We start from the raw sequence: 18,798 nt of genomic DNA, 5'->3' as shown, positions 1-18,798 counted from the left end.
TTTATCTACCGCAGCATTTGGGAAGTTATATTATTGGTATTTTTGTACATGTATTTGGTATTTTCATTTATCATTTTGTCTGCTCTTTTAAATGGGGAGCAGGGGCATAAGCTCTAAATCTGGCCCTTGTGGTTATTTTAAGTTTATTAATATTATATGTACATACGTAAACAGTATGTTTATAACTGTAATTACATGAAACATTTTTGGTATTCTCTTGTATACACCGTCCATCCGTCTGTCCAGCCGAGACCATGGGATAACTCAAAATTTTAACAGTTTAAAATACAATGTTGGTAATTATGATAGGAATGCCCCTTTTGTTTTGTATAATTACTTATTTTTTTTGTTTTTATTTCTGGTTTTTCGTTTATTAGAGTAATGGGACATCTAAAAGGGAGGGTATAGTTCTTCTATATTTTTATTTCAACTGCATTGGAGTGGTGACGCGTTCACCTAGAGTGTGGGATATTTATGACACGCCGTTCTTGTCGAAAGTAGGGGAATAAAATGTAAAACTACACACTCAAAAGTTTATTACGTCCTCAAAATTTCTAAATAGACAGTCAAAATGTATAAATATGCACTCAAATTCCACACTAGGATTTCAAACGTGCACCAGAAATTACTAAATTGTACAGAGAAATGAAATGGTGCACTCAAAAATCGGAAATGTGAGCAATTTTCATGCGCTGGTATAAGCCAATGAAAACTTTCCATTACTAAATAATGTCCCAACATTATATAATAGAAACGGTTTTAATGTTCTTTTTAAACATAAGAATATGTAATTTTATGTTAGGTACAAATCATACACGCAAAACATGGCTACTGGAAGCATGACTAAACACCCAGCTAGACCCTCTCCATTTATTATCCATTGGTCACCGTGATAATACCCGGGTGTGTTCCTATATATACTGCCTAGAACTGTTGGGTTCACTCTATTCCACCACCAGTGCATTATAGAGGCGGGTAACAGAGAGTATCTGAAACAAATAAACATATTTCAAATTTCTTGAACGAATTGGTGGTTTTTTTTGTAATGAGAGGTCGTTTAGGTGTTTCTGATATTCTTGATTTCAGAATAAACTAGAAATTCTGTGAGCAAAGCTCATGGAAGGATACCCCCGCTCCCAACATGATCAAAATATAAACAAAGCTATCAATCAAGAAGTTGATGTCGCACGAGTCTGAAAATTGAATCCAGTAATATTGCATGCATACATTATACATGTACACCAATATGATTGTTCCACAGTCACTGCATGTAGGACCTAACAACACTTAATTCTATTTTCTGTTCTGATGACCTTTCTGATCAGCAAATCAGAATTTTGTAAGCATTATTCAAAGGGAAAACCGGAGGTTAGACCCTACATGCAGTGACTGAATGGAACCATTGATAGGTCTTATTTTAATAAATTGATTAGCATACATGTACCCATATAAAGCTTCAGTCGAAATATCAAGCTGTTGTGTTAAGAATTATATCGTGTACATGTAGTTGCAGAAAAAAATTGAAACGAAACACCATGATCACTATACACCATGATGGGCATCAGATTACATGTATAATAAAAATGTGTACGTACATGAATGTACATAAAATCATATACACCATGCATTGATCTTTTTTACTTATACTATCAAGCCTATGCTAGTCGTTATACAGCTACCGAGACATACAATAAAGGTTAGACTATACAGGGAAAAAATAGCAACATATGTTTCTCATATGTTTTGAAAACACCTGAAAACATACGCTTATCATGTGTTTTTCATATGTTTAGGACCAACATGAAAAACAAGAAAAACATAGGTTCTGAATAACCAATTGATTCATGAAAAACAATTAAATATAAATCATATCGTGGCATCTATATGTTTTTCAATAGGATTTCACATGCATGTATGATAAGAAAAGGGTTTTTATATGATTTTATTTTTTATTTTACCATACCGGTACTTAACATATGTGTCCATATGGTTTTAAACATATGAAAATACGTGTTGCAGGTTTTCCTGTATTGTGTACCAAAATTATCTATACAAATGGTTATATGCAGAATTGTCCAATATTGCCAAGTTTCAGAGAGAAATCACAATTAAAGTATTAACCTATGTAGCAATGAAATAGACAAAATACAAAATAACGTCTTTACCAAACAGTCATATTACGAAACTGAATTCCCGTCATAAAGTATAGCATTTCACTCATTGTTTTATCAAGATTGACAAGATTCCAAGATGCAAATACATGCCTTTGTACTTGAGAATCGACAAAAGTTCGAAAGATCTAAGAGGAAATGATTAAAATAAAACCCAAATAAATCAAGGGAAATGCCACAAAATAAAAATTAAAATGTGTGAGTTGGCACTATTGTTTTACAATGCTTTCTTTAGATATGGTGCATCTCAGATCTCGGATATTCTTGCATTTCTATTACATAAAATAACATTCTAATACAGTTAGGCACCGACCATTTTAAAACTGGGGGTGGGCCCTGGATTTTTCAAAATTTGAGCCATTTTTTCACTCAGCCATGGACAGAAAAAGATATACGTCCCAAGATTTTCAAATTTAACTCCAGCTGCCTCTGAAAAAAATTATTTTGGCGCACGCGCGAAAAAAAAATTCTAACTCAAAATACATTTCCAGCCCATGCCCCACTTCCTTCGCCTCGAGAAAAAATGGTCGTTGCCTTATCCGGTGTATAAATGCATTGTTTTTGTGCAATACTTACTTAGACTTAACAGCAATCCATCCGATCAGAAAGCTCATATGTATACAAGCCATGAATTGGACAAGAATAGTCCGGAATGGTCCTGGAATTTTCAGTTTATGTGTCAATAATACCAAGCCCGGAACATGATATAAACCCCACACGATGCCACTACAAAGGTAAAATATTTCCCTTTATATATATATATTTGTTATCAGAAATTGATGCTCTGAAGGTAAGGTATTTTGAAAGTAGTTGAATAGTTTCCTTAAATTTCATCGTCATTCACTGGCAGATCCAGAGATTTACAAAAATGTGGCCCTAACCAGGAGCCCAATATTTTTCCTCGAGACAAATGTGAAAAATTATGCATCTATTTCGTTTCCGTTAAATTGAGATTTTTTCAATGTTTTAATCATAAATAATATATTTTGAAAAAAAAACTTTTCAAGGGGAGAGGGGCTAAGCCACACCCTGATGTAACTTTTACAAATCATTCGTACGTTTATGTAAATCATTTTATACAAATCTCTTACAAGCATCTTGTATGATATTAATTATTTCATTCTGGACAGGCTTTTATGAATCGAAAATGATGCAAACCTATCACTGATTTCAAGAATTACATGTATGACGATTAGCCTGGTCTTGCTCCAACCTGAGTAGAGCTGGTAATACCTTATCAAGATTGCTAGTGGCATATCGTAGTTTGCAAGTAGACAAGGAAGCAAGAAACATCGCCATCCAATCTCCTCTCCAGCTGCACGCAAAAACTGCCAAATTTTGTGACTGTAGTGTTCAGGGATGGCTTTTGTTGTGTTTGATCGGGTACTATAAAACAACGAATACATAATCGTACGCGAAAACAAGGCACTGCATTTTAATTTCAGTCGTAATAAAGCAGACAGTGTATTTGCACACATATGCACAAATAAAACCAATCATTACCGATTCAAAGTTAAATTGGTATACATGTACATGTATCTGCAAATTAATTGAATTTGTTTATTATTCCTGTGAAACTCAACAGCATTTTAGAATTAACCCTGTTATGCACATTTTGAGTTTGAATTGGCCTTAATCAACGCCTGCTAATGAGTTGTGCGATTTCTCGTGTACATGTAGTTTGATTATATCTTTTTTTTCTGTAAATGCTATTTTTAGCTCACTTGACGTCCGTCGTCTTTCGATCGTCGTTCATTGTTTTTAAAAACCTTTTCTGAAACTATCCCGTGGATAATTACCAAACTTGATCACCAGTATCCTTAGGATATCTACTTCAAAAGTTGTATCGATTATGTACATGGCCGCCGTTGCTATTTTTAGACCATGGGGGTCAAGTCACAAATTCTACATATATTTCTGCTAATGTTATTTTTGTCTACACGCTTCTCTGTTTCTTGATAATTGCGTTCTTGTGTTGGTTTCCTTTGTTATAACATTGATTGAATTACTTGACAAAACTTTACCTTTTTGAGCCCATGACAGAATGAGATTCAGTCCGACACATCCGTATATTATAGCATAAACAGCCACAACAGCAACAAAAGAAAACAAAATAGTGTTGAATATCTGAAAGATAAAAAAAGATTTACGCGTTGTTAGGTCTCTTATTTAATCCGTATAACTTCCGTAGGCCATGTTATCGAATTGATTTCAAACAATTAATTCTCAGCATTCTTGTCATTTAAATTAGAGACATGCTATGTAGAATTTGTTTTAAAGAAAGAATGATAAAAAAAAAACTAAAAAAAAAACTATTTAGCTGTCTTTGGCATAACTGTAACGTCGGACCAAGGATAAGTCGCACCCCAGGTGGGGAATTCCCTCGGACCACAGAGGACATGTATACCGGTGACGTCACAAGGAGATGGGCTCCAAAATCCCAACATCCAACTCACTCTCTTCTACACGTGGTTTCAACGGGGACAGACGTGTGTGACAATGCTCCCGGATAATATTTATTCCATATTAGGAATGTAAGGCGTGATTCTATGTTCATGACTCTCTCTAATCTCTTAGAATTTACTCTTAACCATATTAAGTCCAACAGGCCGGAATTATAGCATCACAATAATAAAAAGATTCCCAAGCCAAAGTGGACAAAAATGAGCATTTTCTAATATTAAAAAAATGATTTTTTAATATTACAAATTCATTTTCTAATATTACAAATTAGATTTCTTATATCACAAAACACTTCTTTAATATTCAAAAATCATTTTTTAATATAAAATATTCAAATGAATTTCTAATATTTAAAAACTATTTTTGAATATTAGAAAATGATTTTCTAATATTAGAAAATGGATTTGTTTTCTAACTGTATTGTCCTTTTTATGGTGACTTGCGAAGGGATTGTATAATAATCTTAAAATTATACTTTGTACAAATGTTAATTTCAATATTTGTGTCAACTTGTCTAAGACATATGTAACCAATTTACTATTGTTCGGTAGTGAAGATCTTCGTGATGAGGAAAATATAAGAATACTTCATCATATGTTTGATTTTTTTTACCAAGAGTAAAAGATTTTGTTAACATTTCAATCAACTTCGTGACATTAAAATATAGACATGACAGATACAATCTTCTCACACTTTGCTATCTTTTTGTTTTTGTGATTGTACATTTTATATCTTTTGTTTATTACTCGGAAGTCACGTGAGTGGCTTCGAGTATTGTAAGTATAAGAAAAGGCTTCCGGCAGATAACTTCACGGACGGAAATGCTTTCTTCGAATTAATGCGTTATTCTCTTTTAAACTTTAAATATTTCACCGATATCAAAAATGAATGATATTTCAAACATTTTAAGTGTTAATTTTCAGCAAAATATTGTCGAACTGGTAAATCTAGACGTCAAACTATTTTTTTTGCCGCTTGGCCGCGTAGTAATTTCATAGAAGATAGTTAAAAGCCAATACAATTTAATTGGAGTTATCTCTCTTTGGGTGTTGTTGAATTTTACCTTTGCCCCGTGAATGGTATCATAATCAAAATCATTTTATCAAGAAGCGTCTCAATCAACATCAAGTTTAAGGTCTCAAGAACGTAAACAAAGGCAATAAATCTTATTTTCACGATATTTGAGTACATCTTTTTTTTTGTTGCAGGTTGCAAGGGAAATATGGGTTCAACACCAAAACATTCTCACACCATAGTCCGTGTCATGACCGACACTCTAGCACATTGCTTAAAAATAACAATCGGGAACCTATCTTGCAGGTAATCTCGCCAAGCGACTTCCTTCGGTGCTTTGATAACTTTTGTATTGTGCATGTCTTGCATTGTCTTGTCTTTTATGTGCATTGTCTTGTCTTGTATGTATGTTGAGGAGAGAGCCACTAGTGGTCTTTGGGCCGTTGGTAATCCTCGTTTAATAAATAAAGCATTAGATTAAATTAATATGACAAAGTATGTGAAGTCAATCTACACTACTGATCACATGTAATAACTTTCTATGTGCTCTTAATATTTCTATGGACATTTGATTTTTATGTTAAGTGGAAAAAGTCACAGGAAAAATACTGATGTGTTACATATATAGTCCTCAAGAACATCATACATCTAGTAGGTATGGTTTAATGCACATGTCAATTTTTGCCATATTTTCTCAGTTATTTTTATTGTAATGAGTAATGATCATTTATTAGTTGTAAAGCAGTCAAATTCCCACGCAGATCTGGTTCTGAATATTGTTATCTTCTGGTAGATGTGGCCTCCCCCTTTTTCAGTACATGTAATAAGTGAATTAAAATAAGTAACTTCCTTGTTAATGAAAAAAAACTGTTTTGTTATCATTCCTTGTATTTATTTATTTATTTATTTATTTTTTGTTGATAAAAATGAAATTTTAAAATTTTCAAACATGTATGCAAATATAATATAAAATTATTTAATTTCAGTATTAAATGGTATGAAATAGATAACAAAATACATTTTTTTATCTTTTACAGTTGATATTTTCCATAAAAGCTCAAAATACATTGTACATCTATAAAACAAAGACGGACCATATAAATACCCAAGAATACACAAGAATACCTCAAAATATACACTTGAACCTCCAAATTGATAGAAATATATTTATTTTATGAAAGTTCATGTTTTTTTATTCAATTTTCATATCATTTACATAAAAATCACTTGCCTTGTTAATCTCATTTGAATATACGAAGGTAAGATAAGTCTTCACGGTTGACTGATCACAAGGCTGGACACACTTAGTTCTTACATATTAAAAGGAGAATACATTATATGAGTACAACGTTTAAAATAACTAATATTATGCAAATGCATTAAAACCTGATAAATAGTGAGAATATACAGTCGTGGATCTGTTTATATGAACGAACAAGTGCTGGGTGCGTTTATTCGTCTGTCGCAACTCACCCGTGTTAAATACATTTGTATATGTTTTTAACATATTTTATATATATTTCCTTTAAAAATATCACGTCTCAATAGAAAATACACGTTTTCTATAAATATCATGGTTACTCTATAATGTTTTGGAATATTCTTGGATATTTCTATGGACCTATAAACTGTAAGATTTTCAGTGACTTTTTCCCTACAAATTATTTTTACTGACACACCTACATGTAATCCTAATGAAAAAAGTAATATTTATTTTAAATTTTTTTTGGTCAATATAACTCAACTGAAATTCCCTTTTAAAATTAAATTTTAGTCTGATTTTTATTTTAAAAATCAATACAATGTTTCCGTTGTTAGCATGTTAGGATAGAACACCAGAACCTCTGCATTTTATGTATTCTTTCAACTCTGGAATAAATTTATTATTTAAAAAGTCCTTTTAAAGTAGAAATAGAAAATACATGAACATGTATTTCAAATATTCATCAGTCTAATTGCTCTTTTCTTATCAATGACAAAATATATTAATTTTATACACACATTTATGAGTTTTCAGGCACTAATTAAAAGTCAGTTTTACCTTACAGGTAAATCACATTTTCTACTATCACCTTTCCTGGTGGACAGGTAAATTTTACCTGAGACAAAAGAATTTGTTTATCAGTTAGTGACTTGTTCATTTGTAAATAACAAAGATTTAATCCTGGTTTGCATACATTTAATTACAGGTTTATACAAACGGTTTATTCCCCGAACGCCTACTGGATTAAAACAACATGTCATTAATTTTATGGATTAAGAGGCCATCTAAAGGGGCATACAATTAAAGTTACCTGTATTTTTTGTGAATTTATGTCAAATTCTACATATCTATATCTAATAGATGAAAACAACAAAAAATATAAAATATACAAATATTATCATCAAAGATTAAAATTTATTGATGATAATATGGCTATATTTTTTAAATTTTACATTTGTTTTCACCTATGAAATATATTTTTATTATAATTATAAAAGACTAAATGTAAGATTTCAATTTTATTTCATTAAATGTCATATGAAATATAAATAAGCATACAACATAAAGTTATAACAATAAATGACATACAGACATACATTATCAGTACAGCACTATTCCACTGTTTTCAATTTCATGTTATTCAAATGTTATATGTAATTTAATATAAATATCAATATAAAACATGAATTTCCAACAAGTAACAACATAATTTTTCTAAGCACATATCACAGTACAGCACTAATGTCACAAATGAAAACATGAATCACATTTTTTTAAGTTCTTAGAAATATTCAAGCAAGGTGAAGAAGTTCGGAAGCAGAGTCAGCATACGTCATTAAATCTATGATTCCTGGTTGGTAACGGTTCTTCAATGTGGCGAGACGGCGGTCGATATTCATGTATTTCTTGGCACGTGGTCTGGTAGTTCCACCGGCTGCTTTCTGTATTCTGTTGATGTCGTTGGCATTTTGAACATCTTTAAACATCTTAATTGCAGTAAATATGTTGGGGTGGGCTTGTTGTGTCATCTTCTTTATTTTGCTGTGCCACCCTTCGATGTTGTTGTTGGTTCTGGGTCCTTGTGTTTATCTGCAAGCCCAAAGTCATAACAGTTACAAAAATGTGTAATTCACTTGCACTTTTGAAGTCCATGTTCTGCCATAAATAATAAAAAGTATACATTATAATTGATGTAATTGTTACTTGTTATCAATTTACAAAAACATATAGGAAATTGCTGTTTTAATAATCATAGTCTCTTCTTCATTGATCACTTCAATTTCACCTAAGTTTTACCTGTAGAATTATAGTTAAAATTGTAAAAATACTGTTATAAACTAAGCACATATAAGAAAAAAAATTATCATTTAGTAACTTAATGGTGTCACCTAAGTTACATGATGTCTCCATAGATGGTCTCCTTCCTTTCATACAAAAACCTCTTGGACCTCATCACATTAGAACCAAACTTTATTCTATACCTCTCACTCTACTACACTCCCTGTACAAAACAAGTCTTGACACTCCTGTTTCTGACCCTAAGTCATCATTGTACAGACTTGTTGCCATCATTTTGGATATTGGTTTCCACAGACTCTTTAGACCAGTTTGTGTGAAAAGTCAAGATGAAGAAAAACGATCATTTCTTCCACTAGCGTTTGTCAACAAAGGTATAGATGCAATTAATTTGGCTAACATCCTCCATCACAAAAATGTTACCAACAAAATTCTCCCATATTTCAAAGACAAATCCATACCAATTATTTCATATTCCTATACTTCACCCATCGCATCCAAAATTTTCAATTATAAAAGGCTATTGCAGAACCTCGAGATTGAGGACTTCAAGGCAAACCACCTGACTGTTCTTCCAAAATCTCTCCATTCAAATATTCAAAACATTGTTTTTGTCTGCAAAACGTTTTATATCCAATGTTTATTATCAGAGGTGGACGTAGAAAATAATAGCAGTGATAGGACCTACACTGCTACCATTCTCTCCAAAGAAGAGATTGTGGAAAACCATAAATCTGTGCTATCGTCTTTTGGTCTCTTTACCAAGGACGATGATTGTGATTTACCGTCTATGTACTGGATTCCTAAACTTCACAAGAATCCATACAAACAAAGTTTCATAGCTGGATCTGCAAAATGTACCACCAAACCTCTTTCAAAACTTTTAACTTCTATACTCACAACTGTCAAAGAGGGTCTACAGTCCTACCACAACACTTGTTACTCCCGTAGTGGTATTAATTCAATGTGGATCTTGAAAAATTCGAAAGATCTTTTGGAGACAATTAGTTCAAGACTATTATCTGAAAATAATAGGATTAAAACCTATGATTTTTCATCACTGTATACTTCTATTCCCCATACTCAGTTAAAATCCCGACTTAAAAACATTATACATCGTTGTTTTTCCAAAAAAGATGGTACAACTAGATACAAATATATAGTTCTTGGTAGAGATCCCTCATACTTTGTAAGAAATAATTCCAAATCATCTTCCAAATATACAGAGGAAGATGTTTACAAAATGCTGGAAATTTTTAATCGACAACATATTTGTCCAGTGTGGTGGACGTGTTTTTCAACAAACGGTGGGCATTCCAATGGGAACAAATTGTGCTCCTTTACTTGCTGACCTATTCCTTCACTCTTATGAGGCTGACTTTATAGCTGATCTGTGCAGAAAGAAAGAATATCGTTTGGCTAGATCCTTCAATCTCAGTTTCCGCTATATAGATGACGTATTATCTTTAAACCATCCTAATTTCGGTGATTTGATACATCGCATCTACCCAAAGGAACTTGAGATAAAGGATACTACAGACACTGTGAAGTCAGCCTCATATCTTGACCTACACTTCGAAATCGATGGTAAAGGAAAACTATTGACCAAACTTTACGACAAACGTGATGACGTTTTATTCAGAATTGTGAACTTTCCTTTCATCTGTGGCAACATCCCTTCGGCTCCTGCGTATGGAGTGTTCATATCACAACTCATACGCTATGTCAGAGCTTGCCGAAACTACGCAGACTTTTTGCATCGCGCTAGAACCCTAATAGGCTTCTGGAACAGGGTTATGTTGCTACAAGATTGAAGTCATCACTACAGAAGTTTTATGGTCGTCATCATGAACTCATGGATCGTTATGGTGTATCCATCAGCACCATGAAAACTGATGTATTCAACGGGTCATAGTTTTCCTTTCCTCGTTTGTCTACCCCGGACTTGACTTTTTATGAGCAACTCGGCGGGTGTTTCTAGAAAAGCAGAGGACGCTAACCTTACTGGTGTACCTGGTCCATGCTCCCAGTTTTTAGTGGAGTCCGAGTTGCTCATTTACTCGTGTTACTTTGCACGTATGATTTTAGTTACTTTATGTTCTTTGTTGTGAATGTCTGTTTTCCACGTCTGGTCTTTGTCCCTGGATTACATTCTTTTGATTACCGCTATAACCTTGGTTCCCTTGATTACTCTTTAAATGAAAAAAAAAAATTTATTACCTCTTGTTGAATATTCAGATTATAGTACAAAAATATGAGTATTAACATGTATCATGGAAGTATAATGTCTAGACTAAGTATTACACTTCCATGCATGTATAAATGAATTTAACAAAATTTAGAAAATGTAAGGTTAGTTTTATCCTGAATTAATACATGTTGAAATTTATTATGTTTTGTAATGTCAAGCTTCCATTATCTGTCAAAGAAGAATTAAAGTATTTGTAATCAATTCAACCTCAGTTGAACATTAATTACAAGAACAAGTCACAAGTTCTCAGTCAGTAGAATAGACTTACAATTTGTTTACTTATAGTACAAACAGGCACTACCTGACAATCCTGCAAAAAGTTTTAACTGGATTTGTTGCTTAGCATGTGTTCCTAATACATGTTAATTCTTAAAAGTTCTTAAATAGAACTTAAAATAGGATATGCTGTGTGCAAAGATTGAAATATGTTGATTGGCATTTGTTTTTTGTTTTTTTTGTTTTTTTTTGGAGGGGGGAGGGTTCAATACCAACGGAAATTTTTCAACAGAACCATAGTTAACTCAATCTTTACACATGTGGCTGGCATTTTAATACTTGTACAACTAAATTTGTCTAGCTGTATTTTTATTTTTTCAGAACTTTAAGTGAAGACTTGTATTTAAAAGAGAGACACTTACACATTTCTTAGAGAAGAATATTGACCAATTAAAAAGAGCGATTATCATTTAACACATTTACTGTAGCAGTAAGTACTTATACATGCAATACTCAGTGATTATTAAATAATTAAACAATTTTTTTCATCCAGGTATGCATTTTTTAACATAATCTTGATGACATTGTCAATAGGCTGAAACAGTTTTGCTTTGAATATGCAGGAAGCTTTCATGACGCACATTTTAATAGAAAGCACACTTAAACTCGCAAAATAGTAGTGGAGATTTTTGATTTTGTTTTTCGTTTAACAGACTATCAGAAACTTTCACGCATACTGTTTGAATGATTAAAAAGTCATCTATTTTTTATATTATTAAAATTGGAAAGTTAGGCTTTATGTAAAGATATAATGTATGCACTAGACCCATAAAGGGAGATAATTAAACTGATTGGTTTTTAATGTGAAAACCTTATTAGCACAGCTCCTCCAAAACCACTCAAGGTATTTTAAAAAAAAATTATGTGAAGAAATGCATCAGTAGAGATTCAATGCAGTACTTTTAGCTTTGTATATTGTAGGGACAACCTGATAATACCAGATGACTATTAATACATTGACCCACGTAATGAATTGGGTTTTGGATCCTGTAGTAAGAGCAACATGTGATAACTTGTAATTACAGGTATTCCTATATATTTATGGTAAAGCATTACTTGTACATGATTTTGATGTTTTTTTTTAGGTAATCAGTTTACTTCGAATTGTTATTAATGTTGTGCACTCTGTTAGTTAATTAAGCACAAGAAGCATATTACTGGTAGTTAGTTTTTCAACTTAGCATATTAAGTTCTGTCTTTATACATGAATGAGTTCCATATAAATCAGAATACATTAATAAGTTATAAATATTTGTAAGAAACCTTTAAGAGTTGAAGACCTACAGATTATGCTTTGCATGGCTTTGAAAAGTGAGGGGGTGGTTGTTGCCTGCTGAAACTGACCAATCACCCTCATAGTAATTAGTCAGCCAGTAACACAAATCATGTTTATATTAGGTTGTTACTTTATTATCTTTCAAGGTAGGTTTTTGATAATTGGCATGTTGTTAAGCATTTTTAAGATGTATAGCCTTCTACATGCTCTAGGGTTAATTACCATTGACCTTGACATCACATTTTTGTGCTTTGTTTGCATTTTTTAAAATTAAAAATCTACCCAATACTATGACATTTTTAGTTCTTAACTATTTTTTAGGTATCATTATTGGTTGGGATTCTATGGTCAGAATAGCTACCGGTATACAGCAAGAAATTCCTGCAAAATTTTAGGAGGATTTTCACAATATATTTAAGAGCAACACTATCATGATCAGATCATCACTTCAAAGTGTGCAGTACATAACATGAGCTTTTACTATTATTACCATCAAGTGAGAAATTGAGAATCTTCTTTTGGTGATACTGGAGTACAGTTGTAAAGAAATCATCATTGCTACCTAAATATGATATATGTACATACATGTACTTGTGACTGCTAATATTATTCCCACTGAAGCTAAAGTGTTGACATTCAAGAAATAGTTTAGATGTATCAGCCTCATTCACAGAAGGGTAAAATTGGAAGAAACTGTAAGGGTTTAGACATAAGCAACAAACATGTAAATTTTGAAATAGGAATGTAGTTACACGTTTATTCATCAGAAGAAATCAATTCATTTTTTTCAAAACCACACTATTGCAAAAAGATTTTAATTTTTTAAAATAATCATTAATAAATGTCTGCCGATTCAGGAAAAACTTAGAACATACATTATTGTACCTTACTATGATTTGATGTGCTGTAATGTGTATCAAGTATTCATTTTCTGTTTAAGTAATTTTATGTTTGTTTACATTCATGACAATATTAGGTGTTTTTATTATGTCTATGTTAGCCAGATTGGAATAGTTTATATGAACTGTGGTTCTTGCCCATGATATAAGGTTCAAAATGATAAGTTAGACTTTGATTCAGACATTTAATTCCTGTCAAATTACATGGGCATCTATTTCATATCCTTGGAAATTATGAAAGAAGGTTTAGGCGTTAATTTGCTCATTTTTGCCAAAATTTTGCACAAAATCAACCCAATTTTTACACAAAAGGGGGGTGTATTAAATAAAGTTGATTTTGCATTTTAACACTTTTTGTTTAAGAATGGACATAAAATGCCAAAAAATAAAGATACTTTTGTGTTGAATGTGGACATGGTTATGAATTGTGATGAAAGACTAACCTTTTTGTAGTTTATCAACAATATCAGTACTTTTGCAATGCAAAAAAAAAAAAGAACTATATTATGTTATAAAGCATGTTCAAGAAATAACACTTATCAAGATAATTTAGCTTCAATTCTTTTTTAAGTTGAATAATTAAATACATAAAAACATGCATATTCCTTGTAAAATTTAATAAAGTAATAAATATACTTACTAAATGTGAGAATGCATTGGTTATTACTTGCTTATAAATAATAGAGACGAAAATTATTTAAATTCTATAGCTTTATGCAATCTACACACACATTTGTACCTTCTGCTATCCTATCATAATACCTCTTCATACACATGTACCCATTTTTATATGTTTCTAACTGTATTGATTAACAAACAAAAAATCCTATGGGACAAAAATAATCCCATGGGACAAAAAAAAAAATCGCATGGGAGAAAAAAAAACCCATGGGACACAAAAATCCCATGGGATAATGAAGAATCCCATGGGATAAAAAAAACCCATGATTTTTAAATTGAAACTATAAGTTTATTTTATCAAAAATTGTAAAATAAAATGCATTTCATTAAATCCCATGCGAATCTGCATCCAATGGTTACTCACATGACAAGGTAGGTTGAAGAAAAAGCGGCGCAAGATTTGCAATTCAGTGTTTTGCAAATTTAAATTGTCTTGTGTTCCAAGCTAATTACATTCAGTTAGATGCAAGCTAAATATGATAACACAGATACCGACAGGGGTTAATTACTGTGATAGGGGACGCAGATGCTGCCCACCTACTGCGTCTTGGAGTTTAACGTCCGAGCAGCATCATTTCAGCTATACTCAGGCACTTTTTGAATGATACATTGTAATATATTTCAACGAGTAATCAAGGGAACCAAGGTTATAGCGGTAACCGAAAGAATGCAATCCAGGGACAAAGACCATACATGGAAAACAGACATACACAGCAAAGAACATAAAGTAACTAAAATCATACATAGAAAGTAACAAAAGTTAATGAGCAACTCGGACTCCACTAAAAACTTGGAACATGGACCAGGTGCACCGGTAGGGTAAGCGTCCTCTGCTTTTCTAGAAACACCCGCCGAGTTGCTCATAAAAAGTCAAATCCGGGGTTCAAGCTTTGTCATCTTTGATAACTGAATCTGATTTTGTATTTATTTGTATTCTGTTCAACTGATTTTATAGATAGAGTTATGCTTTATGAAATTGATGTATCTTATATGTTGTGATTTATTCTTACAATATGTTAATTATTTATTATATTTGTAGTAAATCCAAGCTATCTCAAAACGAAATTGTCATTAATCCTTTGCTATGTGATGTTGCTTTTGTTATTTATTAAATAGATTTGTTACAAATTAGTTTTATTTTTTTTTTCATATTTTTCATATGGCTATAACAGAAAAAAACAAAGACGAAGGTACATCTAAAATTAAATATATCATCAACATTTAAAATGCACATCAATGACAAACTCAAACATAAAATGCAAAAAAAGAATTTTTAACCTCGTATGCATACGTACATTTGTAATATTGTACATGGAAAAACTTTAATTTTATGCATTTTATTGTACATATTTAAAACAAACTAGATCTTCAAGGTATGTGAACCTATTGTCTTTTTTGTTTGTAACTATTTAATTAGTAGGGTAATTAAATGTATGCAAACTAGGATGATAACAGAATCATTTTCAGAGGATTCATACTTGGCATACCAGGTATTGGAGGTATCCCAGGCATTTATCAGACTGTGCTGCGAGCTGTACTGTATATGCTTACCCAATCAATACCGATGATAGTTCTCAGGAAGGCCATATTGTCCGTCACGAAAACTGGCACCACCAAAGACGGGATGAACATGGTTAGAGCCAGAATCTCCGAAGACCTTTCTCTGGCAAGATACACCCATATTGTAGTTAGACCCAACACACTAACTATATATGATACAGTCAGTCATGCTTGTGTATTGCCAAGTACAGAAGTTAAAGTTCCGTTTACGGTGTACCTGTGTAATATCGACAGTTATTCAGTCACAAAGTAGGTAACAGTCTTGTATTACATATTCCTAAGCGAGTGTTTTCAAAACATGGAGGCTAAAAAACATAGTGCGCTTCCTTTTTGCCATTTCCTGTTTTTGTTTCTTGGCAAATGACTATCATTTTCCATCAAAAGTACAGGGTAAATATCAAGCTATGACACAAAAAAAAAAGTATTTTCATAAACTCAAAAGTGAAAGTAGAAAAAGTGTATGTTTAGTTTGACCTCTCCTGGTGTACCAAAGGCGTTCGTGCCTTTTTTTCTAAAATGGATCTAAAAATTATTTTTGACATTTCCTTAATTGAAAAACATGGTCAAAAATAAGATTGAAACTCCTTGTCTATTTAAAAAAAATCATAAAAATTTAAGGTATACCATAGAAGCCTATGGGGCTGTCGAAGATAGGGGCGTGTATGCGTGTGGGCGTACTACAAGCATGCACAATTACCTGTAATATATATAAATGGCACAAACTGGAGTTATCTGATAGGAGTTGTTGGAACACACGTCCGACCAGTTCAAGATCCCAGGAATAACTCGTTGAGTCCAGTTCAGTTGTCCCACAATTCCCTACTTTTTATCTTATATTCCGCCTATCCCGGAACACTCCAACACTCCTCCCCTTCATATCCTTTAAGTCCTGTCAGCAGGTGTCTGGTAATTCAAATATATATTTACAGTTAAATGTTGAAATGCGGAACACCCAACTTTTCCTTGTCCTCTATTTACACATACATTTAAAATTAATGTGCGGATATGTACAATATATACATGATGTACACAATGGTATCTGATATTCACGTGTGGATGGATTCCATAGGAGAAGACCACTGATTTATTTTCTCTGACCATGGAGCGTTCGGCCGAAGACGGGTAACGCTCTGGAAAACAGTAATTGGCCACAGCGAGGGTTAGTTCAGTTCCATACTGTTCAGTTGATCCAGAATGACAGAGCTCATGAAGGCCAGGGAAACCGGCTCTAGCCATGAGCTTGTCATAGTGGAAGTAGGCGTCACAGATAGGGATAAGTGTTGACTCTTCGGATACAGGACACTGGACTAGGTTTCCATTGTGATCCCTTCTCTCTGTGAAATTGATAATCCTTTGTTGATTATCGTGTGGGAACTCTAATATCAATGTTAGGATCAGCTTCCAGTGTAGCGTGGACTGTAGGGCAAAAGTAGCATTAGTCGACAGCACGGAATGTCCAAAATCAGGGTGACCATGGTACACCATAAAGTCTCTAGCAAGTTCCTTCTCCTGATCAGTGAAAACTTTATCATGAAAGTCACCAGGATTTGCTATGGCATTCAAACGCTTACACTAGCCCATATGGAAAATCAGTTGAGAGAAGTCTTGCGATTTCCCATAGACAACCATTCACCAATTGCACCTACTCTTCCTTCTGTGTGTTGGGATCAAATTTCCTGGAATCGTCTCCATGGTGTTTGCCCTTGATGTGCTGTTCTAGTACATTCCCGTTTCCAAACTGTTTTTGGCACTCCCAACAACTCGTCATACAAGCCCAAAACCAAGGCAAATGTGCTGCTATCACATGTCTACCTATGTGTCGAAATTCTTGATGGCAAGCCCCACATGTACTGGTCCTTATCCTTCTCCTCTTCCTTATAACAACTCTTGTATCCGATGGTTTGGCCTCTTCATCGTCCTTATCTCCCAAGTACACTTGTAGTGTTCCACATAATCCAATTCTTCTAATGAGGATGGCCGCTTCGACATACTTCCTCTGGAAAGACAGATACAATCGTGTTGTATATATTGTTTTAGACAAATATTAATAAAACATATTAATCTATTTACATTTAATTAGACGATCCTATGTACAGTCTGTTTATATCTGTATTTACTTATAGATTAGATATCAGAAGAACATACATAGTCGGCCAGATGGGCAGGGGGTCTCCTGGTTCTAACCTTCCTACCATCAGAGCGAGGCACAGGTTCAAAATCATTCGCGACTGAGTAACCTATGGTAGCGTCCAAATCGTCAAAGTCTTGCAATTCTGACAAATCAGTAATGACTTTGCGCTGTCTATCTATGTCCTCTGTATCACCAAGATCCTCCTCATCTAGTTGTGGAAATGCAGCATCCACCTCAACAGAATCTGGGCCAACTTGAATGAGATGTACCTCCTCCGGATCACTCTCATCTTCAGCAAACAAGCCTGACAAGTCCACCTCTTCTTCACAGTCAAAAGTCTCATCAGCCTCCTCACGGACTGCATTGGAAAGCTTGTGACAGACGTATTTTACCCACTGCGGCAAATTCCTGTCTTCACAAGGCTTGAGTTGGTCATGATGTATAGTAATTTCCCGCTTTCGGTTCTTGACCTTGTATAACACTGGTGACAACACTTTGCATACTACCAGAGGTCCCTGCCAATGTGGCTTCAACTTTTTGCTCTGGCCAATCTTGGTGGCTGCATTTAGTCTGTACACCACATCCCCAATGTTGTAGGTTTTTTGAGAGAGGTTTAGGTCGTAGTTCCTCTTCTGTCTCATTTGAGCTACTTTCAGGTTTTCGCGTGCAATTTGATGTACTTCTTGCATCGATTTGCAAAGCTCCTGTACGTAAACACTGGACTCTTTGCGATCTACATTCACCATGGCTGTTCCAAGGACAAGGTCAACAGGCTGCATTACCTCACGGCCCAACA

At 33.5% G+C, this 18,798-nt stretch overlaps 1 protein-coding gene across 3 annotated transcripts; it reads right to left on the bottom strand.

Annotated features, from left to right (window-relative positions):
- Positions 1–513: 513 nt before the first annotated feature.
- Positions 514–16,877, bottom strand: LOC148617913 (uncharacterized). 3 transcript variants are annotated; one of them, XM_088585569.1, is made up of 6 exons: positions 16,569–16,875; positions 15,863–16,088; positions 4,196–4,298; positions 3,405–3,557; positions 2,748–2,897; positions 514–989 (listed from the first exon to the last, which is right to left on the bottom strand). In XM_088585569.1, exons 3-6 carry the CDS (start codon positions 4,234–4,236, stop codon positions 794–796), a joined length of 540 nt encoding a protein of 179 aa, XP_088441695.1. In that variant the 5' UTR covers positions 4,237–4,298; positions 15,863–16,088; positions 16,569–16,875; the 3' UTR covers positions 514–793. The 3 variants fall into 3 exon arrangements, with proteins under 3 accessions (XP_088441695.1, XP_088441697.1, XP_088441696.1); XM_088585571.1 differs by lacking the exon at positions 15,863–16,088 and having other exon boundaries at positions 16,569–16,877; XM_088585570.1 differs by lacking the exons at positions 15,863–16,088; positions 16,569–16,875 and adding an exon at positions 7,690–7,879.
- Positions 16,878–18,798: the final 1,921 nt, after the last annotated feature.

Source organism: Perna viridis, chromosome 5, assembly GCF_037379345.1.
Source record: "Perna viridis isolate PV_CMFRI_1.1 ecotype Kerala chromosome 5, ASM3737934v1, whole genome shotgun sequence".
NCBI classification, from domain to species: Eukaryota; Metazoa; Mollusca; class Bivalvia; order Mytilida; family Mytilidae; genus Perna; species Perna viridis.
The sequence above is the reverse complement of the archived record's forward strand: the minus strand, read 5'-3'. Positions and strand labels throughout refer to the sequence as shown.